General features: G+C 43.2%; 1 protein-coding gene across 1 annotated transcript in view; it reads right to left on the bottom strand.

Moving 5' to 3' along the window:
• Window positions 1–12,500, bottom strand: part of grin2aa (glutamate receptor, ionotropic, N-methyl D-aspartate 2A, a) — a gene marked incomplete at both ends in the record, with an annotated part of 234,844 nt that overhangs the window by 45,098 nt on the left and 177,246 nt on the right. The window contains one exon of the mRNA XM_084071329.1: window positions 6,513–6,715. Within this exon, the coding sequence (XP_083927455.1) occupies window positions 6,513–6,715 (203 nt within the window). The remainder of the gene's footprint in view (window positions 1–6,512; window positions 6,716–12,500) is intronic.

Consider the following 12,500-nt stretch of genomic DNA (forward strand, 5'->3'; position numbering starts at 1 on the left):
TCTAACAGTATATAATATAAGAGAGATTCAGTTTGGGCTGGCTCAGCAAAATTCTTTGTCCGATCAATCAGTCCTGCTAGCTCTCTCTGTGACGCACATCCATGCATTCCCCTGGAGAACACACACACACACACACACCAATATTTTGGTCTCTGGTCTCCAATTCAGCACACGCGGAAAAACGATCGCTGCTACCGTAACTGCTACGACAACACCAGCAAATAGGCCCAATTAGAGAGACAGAGAGGTGGAGAGAGGGAGGAGAGGACAAGAGGGAGGCAGGGAAAGACTGAGGGGAGGAGAAACGAGAGAGGGAAGGAGACATAGAGAGAGAGAGAGAGAGAGAGAGAGAGAGAGAGAGAGAGAGGAGAAAGGAAAGGAGGAAGAGAGAGAGACTAATAATGTCAGTGCCTGGAGCGTTCAATAACCCCCATGAGCCCAAACCCAATCAGAAGTTTTCTGCACAACCGAAAAAACAATAGTAAAACACACACACACACACACACACACACACACACACACACACACACACACACACACACACACACACACACACACACACACACACACACACACACACACACACACACACACACACACACAGTGGAGGTGTATGCCACAGCCGTGGGTGTGATTTTGCCAGCTACTGTAGCAGCAGATGATTCCTCCAGGTTTATTGGTTGAGACAAACTGAACACTCAACACAATGGGACCCTCCTTCATCTCACAACACTCTGTACCACTGACGCTGTACCAGTGAAGACTGTACCAGAGTCATCTGTACAGTACCATTCATACTGTACCAGTGAAGACTGTACCAGTCACACTGTACCAGAGTCATCTGTACTAGTGGTGGCTGGTGCATCTTTCGACATACGATCAGATCTATCAACATGTACTAGGCCCTAGTACATGTTGATAGATTTTTGGTATGTATAGTTTTTCATACCAGTTTATTTAAATAAACTAGACCGGGAACCACTTGGTCGTGTCAGACATGCCCAAATATGGAGATTTTAGGTTTTATCGATATTCTTTTGTACCCGTCTGTCTGTGTCCCTTGTATGCCCATATAGATCTCTGTACGTGTCTGTCTCTCTGTCTGCCTGTGTTCCCTAGTATATGCCCATGGGCTCGGCGGTTCTATACAACCAGATCTCCATATATGCCTGTTGGGCATATCGGTCAACCGCCTTTCCGACAGCCAGATCTGCATAATGCCTATATATGGACGTATCCGTCGAATAGGCGGTTCCGGAGAACCTAAACCTCCTAAATATAATAAAATGCTGCTGGATTATCCTTTATATTGAATTTCCGAGTATAGCAACAGTTGATAAGGTTTGAAAGTCAGGTCATCAGGATCAATAAACGCTCCAATGCACCCAGTGTGCTTATAAGGAGCACTCTGGACAAGATATCGTCTCTGTCGGGGGAAAACCTCATATGTCCAAAACTGCTACTTTTCAGGATTCAAATTCAAAAATAGCAAAAGTAACAGATCTACAAGCTCGGGTGGATCTGCTACTTTTATACCTTTGTGTGACGCTGTAGTATGATCAAGTAGGGCATTCATTTACGAGAAAAACACAAAAGGTTAAAATATGGAGATAAGAGGTTTCTGCCCGACAGCAACGATATCCAAAGCGCCTCCCTGCTCAAAAAGCCTTTCTGTGGACACGGCCACTAACACTGTACCTGTGAACACATTGAACCAGTGAAATATGTACCGGTGAACGCAGCGCTGCTTAACATTGTACCAAATTATTACTGTATATAAAAAGTAATTCTGTACCACTGTGCCAGTGAAATGTATACCACTGAACACTGTAACATTGTACCAGTAAACAACCGTACCAGTGAACACTGTACCAGTGAACACTATACAGTGAGTAGTGGACCAGTGAACACACTGTGGTATCCAGGCCACAGTAGAAACAGAACAGACCATGTAATGTTATGGAGGCTGTTTGTGAAGTTGTTAGGACAACTTGATATAGAAACACTATGGGGTCTGGAGGATCTCTAGAGAGGGAGGGAGTGTGTGTGTGTGTGTGTGTGTGCGTGCGCGTGCGTGCGTGTGTGCGTGCGTGCGTGCGTGTGTGTGTGGATTCATGGCTCTGCATGTTTGGATAGTGCTGACCCTTCCTCATTCTCTCTCTCTCTCTCTCTCTCTCTCTCTCTCCATCCATCTAACCCATCTTCTCCAAATGGACACCACTGATGCTTCAGTGGGCATCGTCAGAGGGAGGGACGCACACGAATGCATCGGCCTGTGAGTGGGAGGACATGTGGCAATAAAGTGTGTGTGTGTGTGTGTGTGTGTGTGTGTGTGTGTGTGTGTGTGTGTGTGTGTGTGTGTGTGTGTGTGTGTGTGTGTGTGTGTGTGTGTGTGTGTGTGTGTGTGTGTGTGTGTGTGCGTGCGTGTGTGTTGTGTGTTGTATTGCTCCTTGGAGATGCTTTATCCTTCGCCCTACTTCACAGTGGGGCTGGATAGAAGTCTGCAATGGCTGCTTCCCTGGGACCCTACTGCCACGTAATCAACTGTGTGTGCGTGTGCGTGTGAGAGAGAGAGAGAGAGGGGGGGGGTGACATAATATCCATTTATGTGTGTGTGGATATGCAGAGTGTGTGCGCGCACATGTGTGTGCGTGTATTAGTGCACAGTACAACAGCAAATTTGTGTAGGACAGAAATGTATTGTATTATCAGTAGGTTTGTAACAGATACACAGTCAAATCTGCATTAATTCATACAGTACGTTTGTAAGAATGTACATAATGTAAGTTGTTGTAAGTTGTAATAATGGTTAGTTGTGGGATGGTTAGGATAGTTAATGGATGGTGAGAATTTGTACATTCTCAGAGCTACACTAACACTATGTGTGTGTGAGCTCATGTGCATGAGTGCTCGTTCTAGTCCAGAAGCAAAATCGTTGCTGTCGGGCAGAAACCTCCTATCTCCATATTCTAACTTTTTGTGTTTTTAATGCCCTACTTGATACTTCAGCATCACTCAAAAGCATTAAAAGTAGCAGATCCACGAGCTCGAAACTCGGCTCAAAACTCGGTGCGAAGCGGCGCGTTTTGAGCTCGAGGATCTGATACTTTTGTATTCATTTATTTTTTGAATCCTGAATAGTAACAGTCTTGGACATATGAAGTTTCCACACGACAGCGACAAAACAAGCTATGTATATGCCCTAATTCACTATACCCTCTATTCTCAGCCACTTTCATGTGTGGTAATGTGTGTGCAGGGAGGTTTAACGTGAGTGCTAAAGTGCTGAAGTCAGCGGTTGCCACAGTTTTCAGGAGGAACACAGAGGCTTCTGCGCACCCCACCACAGCGGGGTGCACTGCACTGAACAAAGGAGGACACGGCCCACAGTGGAACCAATTCACACACTCATGTGACAGGGTGATGCTACGTTCATACCAGCAGCGACAAAAGCTACAAAACGAGCAAACGTAGTGGGCCATCGTACACTGTCGCCGAGTCGCCGTTGCTCAAGTGTTGCTCAACACACTCAGCACGAATCAAGAAGAGTTCATTTGTCACTTTACTCATTCAGGTGACTTACTCACCAGCTTGTGGTTTGAGTGTCCGCCCTGAGATTGAGGTCAGGGTTCAATCCCTACCAAAGACTATAAAAATGGAACCCAATGCCTCCCTGCTTGGCACTCAGCATCATGGGTTGGATTGGGGCGAGTCCCTCCGACATACTAGCGTCATGTCCAGGGGATGTACTTGTACAGTACATCATGGCTGGGGGGATGTACTTGTACATGAAGCTGCCTCACGCTATAGAAACAGGTCAGGAGATACTGACCTTATGGGCCGCATGGCTTGGGAACCAACTACTTATGTACAGGTACAAGCAGTGAAATGCCTGTAAGGCGGTAAGTATAGATGAGATGACTGTGATGAATACATGTCTATGACTACCTCGACTCGCCAAATGTATGCACATGTGTCACAGTATGCACCGTTGTTATCTGTGTTTTTCTAATGCAGCTTTTAAGTCCTCGACTCCAAGACAAATTTCTCCTATGGGAGACAAATGAAAGTGAACCTTGAACCTGGTGTTGGTGGGAAATATGCGTGCCACATTGATGTGGCTCGCTGACATCAAGTGTGCGTCCGTGTGTGGGAGTGACAAGCGAGAAAAATATTAAGGAAAATATAAAGACTTGTTTAAAAAATATCAGGTATTGCCAATCGCAATGATACGTTTTTTCCCCCATTACAAGCAGAATGTGTTGAGAGAAAAGGGGAGTGGAGATGGTGAAACAAAAATATATGGTTGATTGATGCTTCACTGCGTCACTGGAGCGCTGAAAGAAAGTTTACCACTGGTCCAATTATTATTTTTTTTAGCTTTTGTAGCTCATCACGCTACAACGACATAGCTCGTCATCCTCATGTCACTGCCTTTCACTGAAAATGGCTTGTAGCCTGTTCACTACACAGCATGAGAAAGAAAGGAAGAAAGGAAGATGGAAAGAAAGAAAGAAATAGAGAGACAGAGAGAGAGAGAGAGAGAGAGAGAGAGAGAGAGAGAGAGAGAGGCCAATAAACCAGAATGACATCAGAGCAAGAATAGTTCCTGAATGAAATTATTGGTATTTTTTAATCCTTCAAGATTATTTCTTTGGCATTTCTCTCTCATTAAGCTGTCACTTCTTTCAAACGGTGGTTATGGAATGATCCTGCATATTTTTTAAATGAATGCCCAAATATAGTCCAGTGGAAGGATTTAACCAGGAGAGGTTCATTACCTCTCAGCGGGAGATGGAACCTCTCAAAGAAGCAGCTGCGCTCACCGCCACCAAAATAACTATCTCAGGGGCCTTCGATGTTTTTCAGGCCAAGGATCCCTTGAGTGAGAGATGAAGCAGGGACCCCCCACTACATGTTGTATAACATTATGTTATGTTGCAGAACTTTTTCATAGATTACATAGCTTCAATGATCTTCAGTGTTGTGTAAATGTATATATTTTTGTTTATTTCAGACATTTAACCGCGTAAACCCTCAATACTTAGACTTGACCTTTAGCTCTATACTCGGTCTGCTCCTTTGTCCCTCTCTACACCAAACCTTTTAGCCGAAAACAGCAGATCTACAAGCTCACACCGCCTCGCGTTGCGACGCGTTGTGAGCTTGTAGATCTGCTATTTTCGGCTAATGATCCCCTCAGAATAGGGCTGATAGTAAGGTTCAATTGGTTAATGTAAAAAAAAATCCTATCACACAAAGATTTCGCGGCCCCCCTGTAGTAACTCTGAGGACCCCCTCGGGGTACCGGACCCCCTGTCGAAGACCCATGAACTATCTTTTTCAACTTCACACATTTGGTGTGTTGGGGGCGGGGGGAGGGTTACTTGTTCATGTTTATGTTTATTTATTTTATATGGACATTACAATTACATTGGACCAAACCAGACGCCTTGTTTACAGTGTGTGTATATATATATATATATATATATATATATATATATATATATACTAATAATTAACATCATCAAAATCAAATCAGACCCAATACATAATCACTCAGATAACCAATCAGTAACTATAAATGTGAGCACAGTTGATTTGATTTCAACCATAATTTGAATTTGATTACCATCTGTCTCTAGTTTTAGAACCGTAGGCAAAGAGTTCCAAAGGTTTACCCCCTTTACTGAGAAGGCAGACTGTTCGAATGTGTTCTTGCTCATGGGAATAATACAGTTTTTGATGCTTGTGTAGTTGCTCTACCAGAGCTCTGACGCCTACCAACCAGTCCAGAAAACAGAGGTGAAACATGATTATGTAAACTGAAACATGATTATGTGAACTTGGGGGAATCATTGTCATTGACTTGGGACCTTGGTGTCCTGAGCTGTCCTCCAATGGTGCACTGTTGGACCATGTTGGAATGATGAGACAAAAGTGGCAATTTAATAGAGCTGACCTCAACTTAGACGACAGATCATAGGAATCATTCCTTGACAAATAGATTAGTTTATTTAATCCACAAATCTGTAAAATTGTGTTTGCTGCATAAAACCATGCAGAGACCAGCCTTTTCAGGTTGGTGAGGTTGAACATGTTAATGCTGATTTCACAAAGGCTACTCTGCCTATTGAAAGTTATAGACTGGCAGAATGAAAGGGTTGTATCAAGAGATTACAAGAGATGTGCATGGGGGTAAAAATATAAAAGACTAATCAACTAACAAAGTCTTGGTTGACTAAGATCAAATGAATCGAGGGCATAGAAATTAAGCCATTTTCTACATTTCTTAATTAATTAACCTCTTGGTCGCTTCTGGCTTTGGTGGACAATGACGGAAAGAAAAAAAGACCGTTTGACTGAGAAATGATCAGTCAATCGAGGCCTCTCTGACAGCTCTACTCTGCTTTAGGACATAGATCAGTGGTTGACTCAACTCTATGTCAGAACCACTGGCATAGATAGGAACAGACAGACAGACAGACAGACAGACAGACAGACAGACTCACTCTTTGATGTGCTTCCTGCAGGGCACAGAGTTCCTCATGCAGGTTCCTGTGAGCCTTTCCACGTCCTCCACAATCACAAAGGGCTTCTCCTCCAGGGTGACGATGGACAGATGGTTGTCGTCCATCTCAGCGTCCCCGTGCGAGTTGAAGCGCGGCCACACCGGATACTTCAGTGTCAGACTCTTATTTTCCAGCTTCCCCATCTAGGAGAGAAGAGGAGAGAAGAGAGAGAAGACAGAGGTTTGAGATTGGTCCCCAGGTCAATACAGCCAGTGGTGTACTTTACTGGAGTATTTCCAATTGTCTATACTTTTGCTTCTACTCCACTACATCTCAGAGGCAAATATTGTACTTTTACTCCACTAGAATGGTTTGAAAACTGATTTGTGAGCTTATAGATAGTACATGTCTCCAAATGATATTCTGCAAATCCACAGTTTTTAGTTTGTATGTCTATAATGTGTTGATTTTGTTGTAAATTGTCATGTGAACACATGTTATAATTGTATGTAACTGTATGACATTGTATGGCAATGAACACTCACAAGGCACTGTACTGTATATGGTTGCTGATTATGAAAACACAAGATGGAGGAGAGCATGACACTGACTGCATTGCTAATTTAGTCATTTATTTCTGGGACTGATACAATAACTACAATAACTGCCTATAGGGGAACTGCCTTCCCCTATAGAAACTTTCCACCCATACCTGTGTGTGTGTGTGTGTGTGTGTGTGTGTGTGTGTGTGTGTGTGTGTGTGTGTGTGTGTGTGTGTGTGTGTGTGTGTGTGTGTGTGTGTGTGTGTGTGTGTGTGTGTGACTCAAGAGAGACTGAGAAAAAGGAGAGTGTTAGAAGCACATACAGTAAGCAAGGCTTCACTCAACCATCAATTCTTAATGTTACAGGAGTCAGAAAATGGCAAAACCTCGCTCTCTACCTCCATCTCTCCCTTTCTCCCTCCCTCCCTCCAGCTCTCTCAACTCCATATCTCTCCCTGGGCCCCCTCTTTCTCCCTCTCTTTTCTTCCTGGCTCTCGGTGGAGTTCAGAGGGATAAAGCTGAGAGTAGAGGCTGACTTTACATACAGAGTGCCTCTGCAGCTGAAGCCTTTATCTGACTGAGAAAATAAGAAGAAAAAAAAGGGAAAATCTTGCTGCAGTGTGGACAAATACATCAGCAGCAACACACACGCCACATCACGCACGCGTATGCGCACACACACACACACACACACACACACACACACACACACACACACACACACACACACACACACACACACACACACACACACACACACACACACACACACACACACACACACACGCACTCACGCAGGCGGGCAAGTAAAGGAATGCACGTGTGAACACACATGGAGAACATGTGCTGTATTGGTGCTCAGGTGTGTACGCCAAAAAAAAAGGTTGGTTGGGTATAACCTATATTCCCGTATGTAGTAGTAGTAAATGTTATTTCGGTCCATGTAAAAGAGCAGATATACATACATACAGTTAAGTCCACTAATGCTAGTGGCACCGAAAAGGTGCAGGCTGAAGCCGAGGCTTATTTTGCCTACCCTAAGGTATTTTTTTAAAGAAAACGTATTAACACAGTTTCGAACATTGGTTTAACTAAACTGAAATGGGCAAATTGAAAAAATAAACAAATAAATCTACGCAAACATTGGTTTAACAAAACTGTGTGTGTGTGTGTGTGTGTGTGTGTGTGTGTGTGTGTGTGTGTGTGTGTGTGTGTGTGTGTGTGTTCCCATGAACAATATCCATAACCCATCGATACATCCAAACACACACGTGTGTGTGAAAGCAACATTTTACGTGAGTAAAAGTACAAATGTATTGGCATCAAAAGTAACAAAACTAAAAGTACTAGATCTTTTCTAAATTTGTCAAACTTTTTAAAAAATAGCAGCACATTTGGAAACACTGCCATGTTCATTTCTCGACCCTGGAGTCACAGAGTAATGTCTGTTAATGGTGCACGCACACGCACACACACGTACACAAGTACACACACACACACACACACACACACACACACACACACACACACACACACACACACACACACACACACACACACACACACACACACACACACACACACACACACACACACACACACACACACACACACACACACACGTTCTTCTAGCCTGCATGGCGGGCTAAGTCATTAACAGACTAGCAGAGAGGAGGGAGAGGGAAATTAGCATTTTAATTGTTTTGCTTTGAGTGGGTTTGTGTGCGGTGACAGGGATTAGAGAGCCCGGTGCGCTCACACACTCAGCATTACTGTCAACGGCTCACTCTCCTGTCTCATGTGTGTGTGTGTATGTATAGGTTTATATGTATGTGTGTGCGTGTGCGTGTGCGTGTGCGTGTGTGTGTGTGTGTGTGCACGTGCGCGCATCTGTCTACACTGTGTCACCTTCAGGTCTCCAGGGAGAGAGAGCATTTGTCTATCTGTCTAACCCCAGCTGTTTTTCATTTCGCAAACGAGCGTGTGTGCGCTGGAATGCGTCGGCCTGCCTGTGTGCGTGTGCCTGTGTGCGTGTGCCTGTGTGCGTGTGCCTGTGAGCGTGCGCGGCAGCGGTGGATGTGATTGTGCTCGTGTGTGAGGATTTGTGTGTACATGTGTAAGTGTGTGTGTGTGTGTGTGTGTGTGTGTGTGTGTGTGTGTGTGTGTGTGTGTGTGTGTGTGTGTGTGTGTGTGTGTGTGTGTGTGTGTGTGTGTGTGTGTGTGTGTGTGTGTATTCGCGTGTAGGACAGCGGGGGGTCAATCAGGGCAGGCAGTAGGAAATTGGATTTGGGGGATGTGGCAAACGATGGTAATGTAGCACGTACGAGGCAATGTGGATCAGATGAAGAGAGTTAACCACAAGAGAATCTAGCATCCCTATTCTGTGGGGGGACAGCAGATCTACAAGTTCACAACGCGTCACATTGTGAGGGGGAAAAATAGGGGGGCCTAGTATATAGGCCTGGGGGACTCCAGTCGATGAAGTATATAGGGTTTAAATGATTACAAGTACAAACAGCCAAACAGAGAGGATAAAGAGGGAAGGCACTGGACCCTTTTTGTCAAAACATCTTCATCGGGTCCTTTGTTCCTGACCAGATCCAACACACAAGATCCCGATAATCCAACAATCCAGAACCAGGTGTATTCTCTGAGGCGGACCCCCCGGTTGCAGATCAGGGGTTTCAATCAACTATGGCTGCGGACTGTTGTTGTTGTTATTATTGTTGTTTCTATGCATGTTTGTGTGCCCCCGCCCCTGTCTCTCTCTCTCTCTCTCTCTCTCTCTACCAACAACCACTTTATCCTTATTCTCAAAAATAGCATCTGCTATTTTTGAACAATTCTGAACATAATTGAAGGAATTTTCTAAATTAAAACCTATAATTACATGCTTAAAACAGGTTAGCCAGGGTGAAAGTAGTTAAAGAACGCTCTGTTCTGAACACGGATGAAGACCATGAGAGGAGGAGGAGGAGGAGGAGGAGGAGAGATACAAGGAGCTGACTTCAGCAGATTGTCTGATTTCCTGTCTTCATTCTCTCCCTCTCTTCGGGTCTCTCTCTCTCTCTCTCTCTCTCTAATTAAAGAAAGAGGGCTAATAAATTAATGCAGAAAGGGGAGAGAGGATTCTTTCTATCGACCGCCCACATAGCAGAACGCTGAGTCTCCCCTTATAAAATACTGGATATCACACACACACACACACTCACACTCACACACACACGTGCGTGCGCGAGCGCACGCACGCACACATATTTCTGCATGTGTGTGTGTGTGTGTGTGTGCGCATGTGTAGGTGTATGCACGTGTATGTAAAACAGTTTGCTTGGTGAGGAAGTGGTTTGGACTGAATGTCCACACTACCAGAGACATTATATTCCAGTCCAAAGAGAGAGAGAGAGAGAGGGGGGGGGGGGATGGTTCGCTGTCCCAAACGTAGAGTGGATTTACAACACCACAAGGCTGAATACTGACTATAAAAGTGTCAGGGAGGTTTTGCTATTCTCTGCTTCCCCTTGGCATGTGAGGATAAGCCAACTTCCATGGGCGTCAGAAGGAAACCCGATGGCAAGATGGACACACGCTCAACTGGTTTTCGTCTCTGTCGCGTGGAAACCTCATACGATTACTATTTGAACACTACAAACAGTGGTGAAAGAAGTAGCCTACAGACATTTTCTCCTAAAAAGTAAAAGTATCAAAGTGTAAATGTATCAATACCACAATGTACACTCTGTGCATACTCTGATGCAAGTAAATGTCCTGAATTCAACATTTTACTTGAGAAAAAGTACAAAAGTAAGTACTCATTATAGGCATAATGGCCCATTTCCACAATCAATTAGTGATGCGTTAACGTGTTCATCACTTTAATTTTGCAGCTGTAAAGGTACGGCTTGTTTTAATCACCTTTGTGCTGCTGGGATAGCTTAACCTACAGTATATACACAACCTACAGGTGTAGAGGAGTAGAAATTATAAAGCTCTCCCGTAAAAGTACCAGAACATTTTCCATTTACCTTCCACCACTGACTACAAGGAAAAATTGCCAATCTCGCTGCTGCTGATCATACTGTTTCCCATTCAATACTGAAAATGTTGCAGTTATACTATTAATTATTTTACGGTTAAAGCCGGATTTACAAGTCCTTCTGACTAGACTCAACCTCTCGCTCTTGTTCCCTAACACAATTGGTTCTCAAAAAGTTTGAGCACCACTTTCATAACAACAGAAAAATCAAGACATTGCTTGGGACATTTGACAGTTACAAATGTTCACTTTAAATATATATTCAAAGATTTTTCAAGAATAGCAGATCTACAAGCTTGTAGCGTGGATATATCTGCTATTTTTGAATAGCCAAAGAAATATAAAATGTTTTTACTGGATTTAGGGTTAAAATCTGCAAACATACCTGTGTGTTACAAGAAAATGTATACATCACTCCAGTTCTAAGATCTTTACACTGGCTCTCTGTCTGTCAAAGTTTTGATTACAACTGTTGGTTTATAAAGCATTGAATTGTTTTTGGGCCAAAATACGTTTTCTGATCATCTACTATATCGTCTCTGTCGGGTGGAAACCTCATATGTCCACGACTGTAACTTTTCCCGATTGAAATTCAAAAGTAGCAGATCCACAAGCTCAAAACACGACGCTTCGCGTTGCGTTTTGAGCTTGTGGATCCGCTACTTTTGATGCATTTGTGTGACGCTCTAGTATGATCAAGTAGGGCGTTAATTTACGAAAAAACACAAAAAGTTAGAATATGGTGATTTCTGCCCGACAATCAGAATCAGAACTAAATGTGGAGAAGCAGTGTTCAGTCTTTAGGCACCACATGTCTGTTAAAAAGAATCTCCAGAAATCTGCATGTCTGCTACAACTCTTAGTTCTTTTAAATCAAAACCAAAAACCTTTCTCTTTGCCACTGCCTTTTATTTAGTTCTTTAATCATTATTCTGCAACGTTACTCTTTACTCATCTGTTCTATTTTGACTATCTTTTGATAAATTCAAATGCCTTTATAATGTGTTTATTTTGCTCCGTGTCTTGATGTCTTAATGCTTAATGTTTTGTGTAAAGCATTTTCAATGGTCTTTTTGCTGAAATGTGCTATACAAATAAACTTGCCTTGTTCCATCTACCATAATTATTCAAACTATGTAATAATGACTGTGATGGTTATTTTTTTCCAAATGCTATAATGGACCACATGTGGTTATCGTTGATGAGAACATTAGAGATGTCGCCATTTTGGAAGTAGTGTGTACTTTTGACTTCAAAAATACACAATAGCAAAAATACCAGATCTACAAGCTCTCAACACATTGCATCGGGACGAGATCAAATATAATCCCCACCGGTGATAAAAAAAATGAATGACCAGAGATGGGAGACACTTTTTAATTTTATAAATTTGTATTCATTTATTCATTTATT

The sequence above is a fragment of the Gymnoscopelus microlampas genome (assembly GCF_963454915.1).
Source record: "Gymnoscopelus microlampas genome assembly, chromosome: 11".
Taxonomy (NCBI): domain Eukaryota; kingdom Metazoa; phylum Chordata; class Actinopteri; order Myctophiformes; family Myctophidae; genus Gymnoscopelus; species Gymnoscopelus microlampas.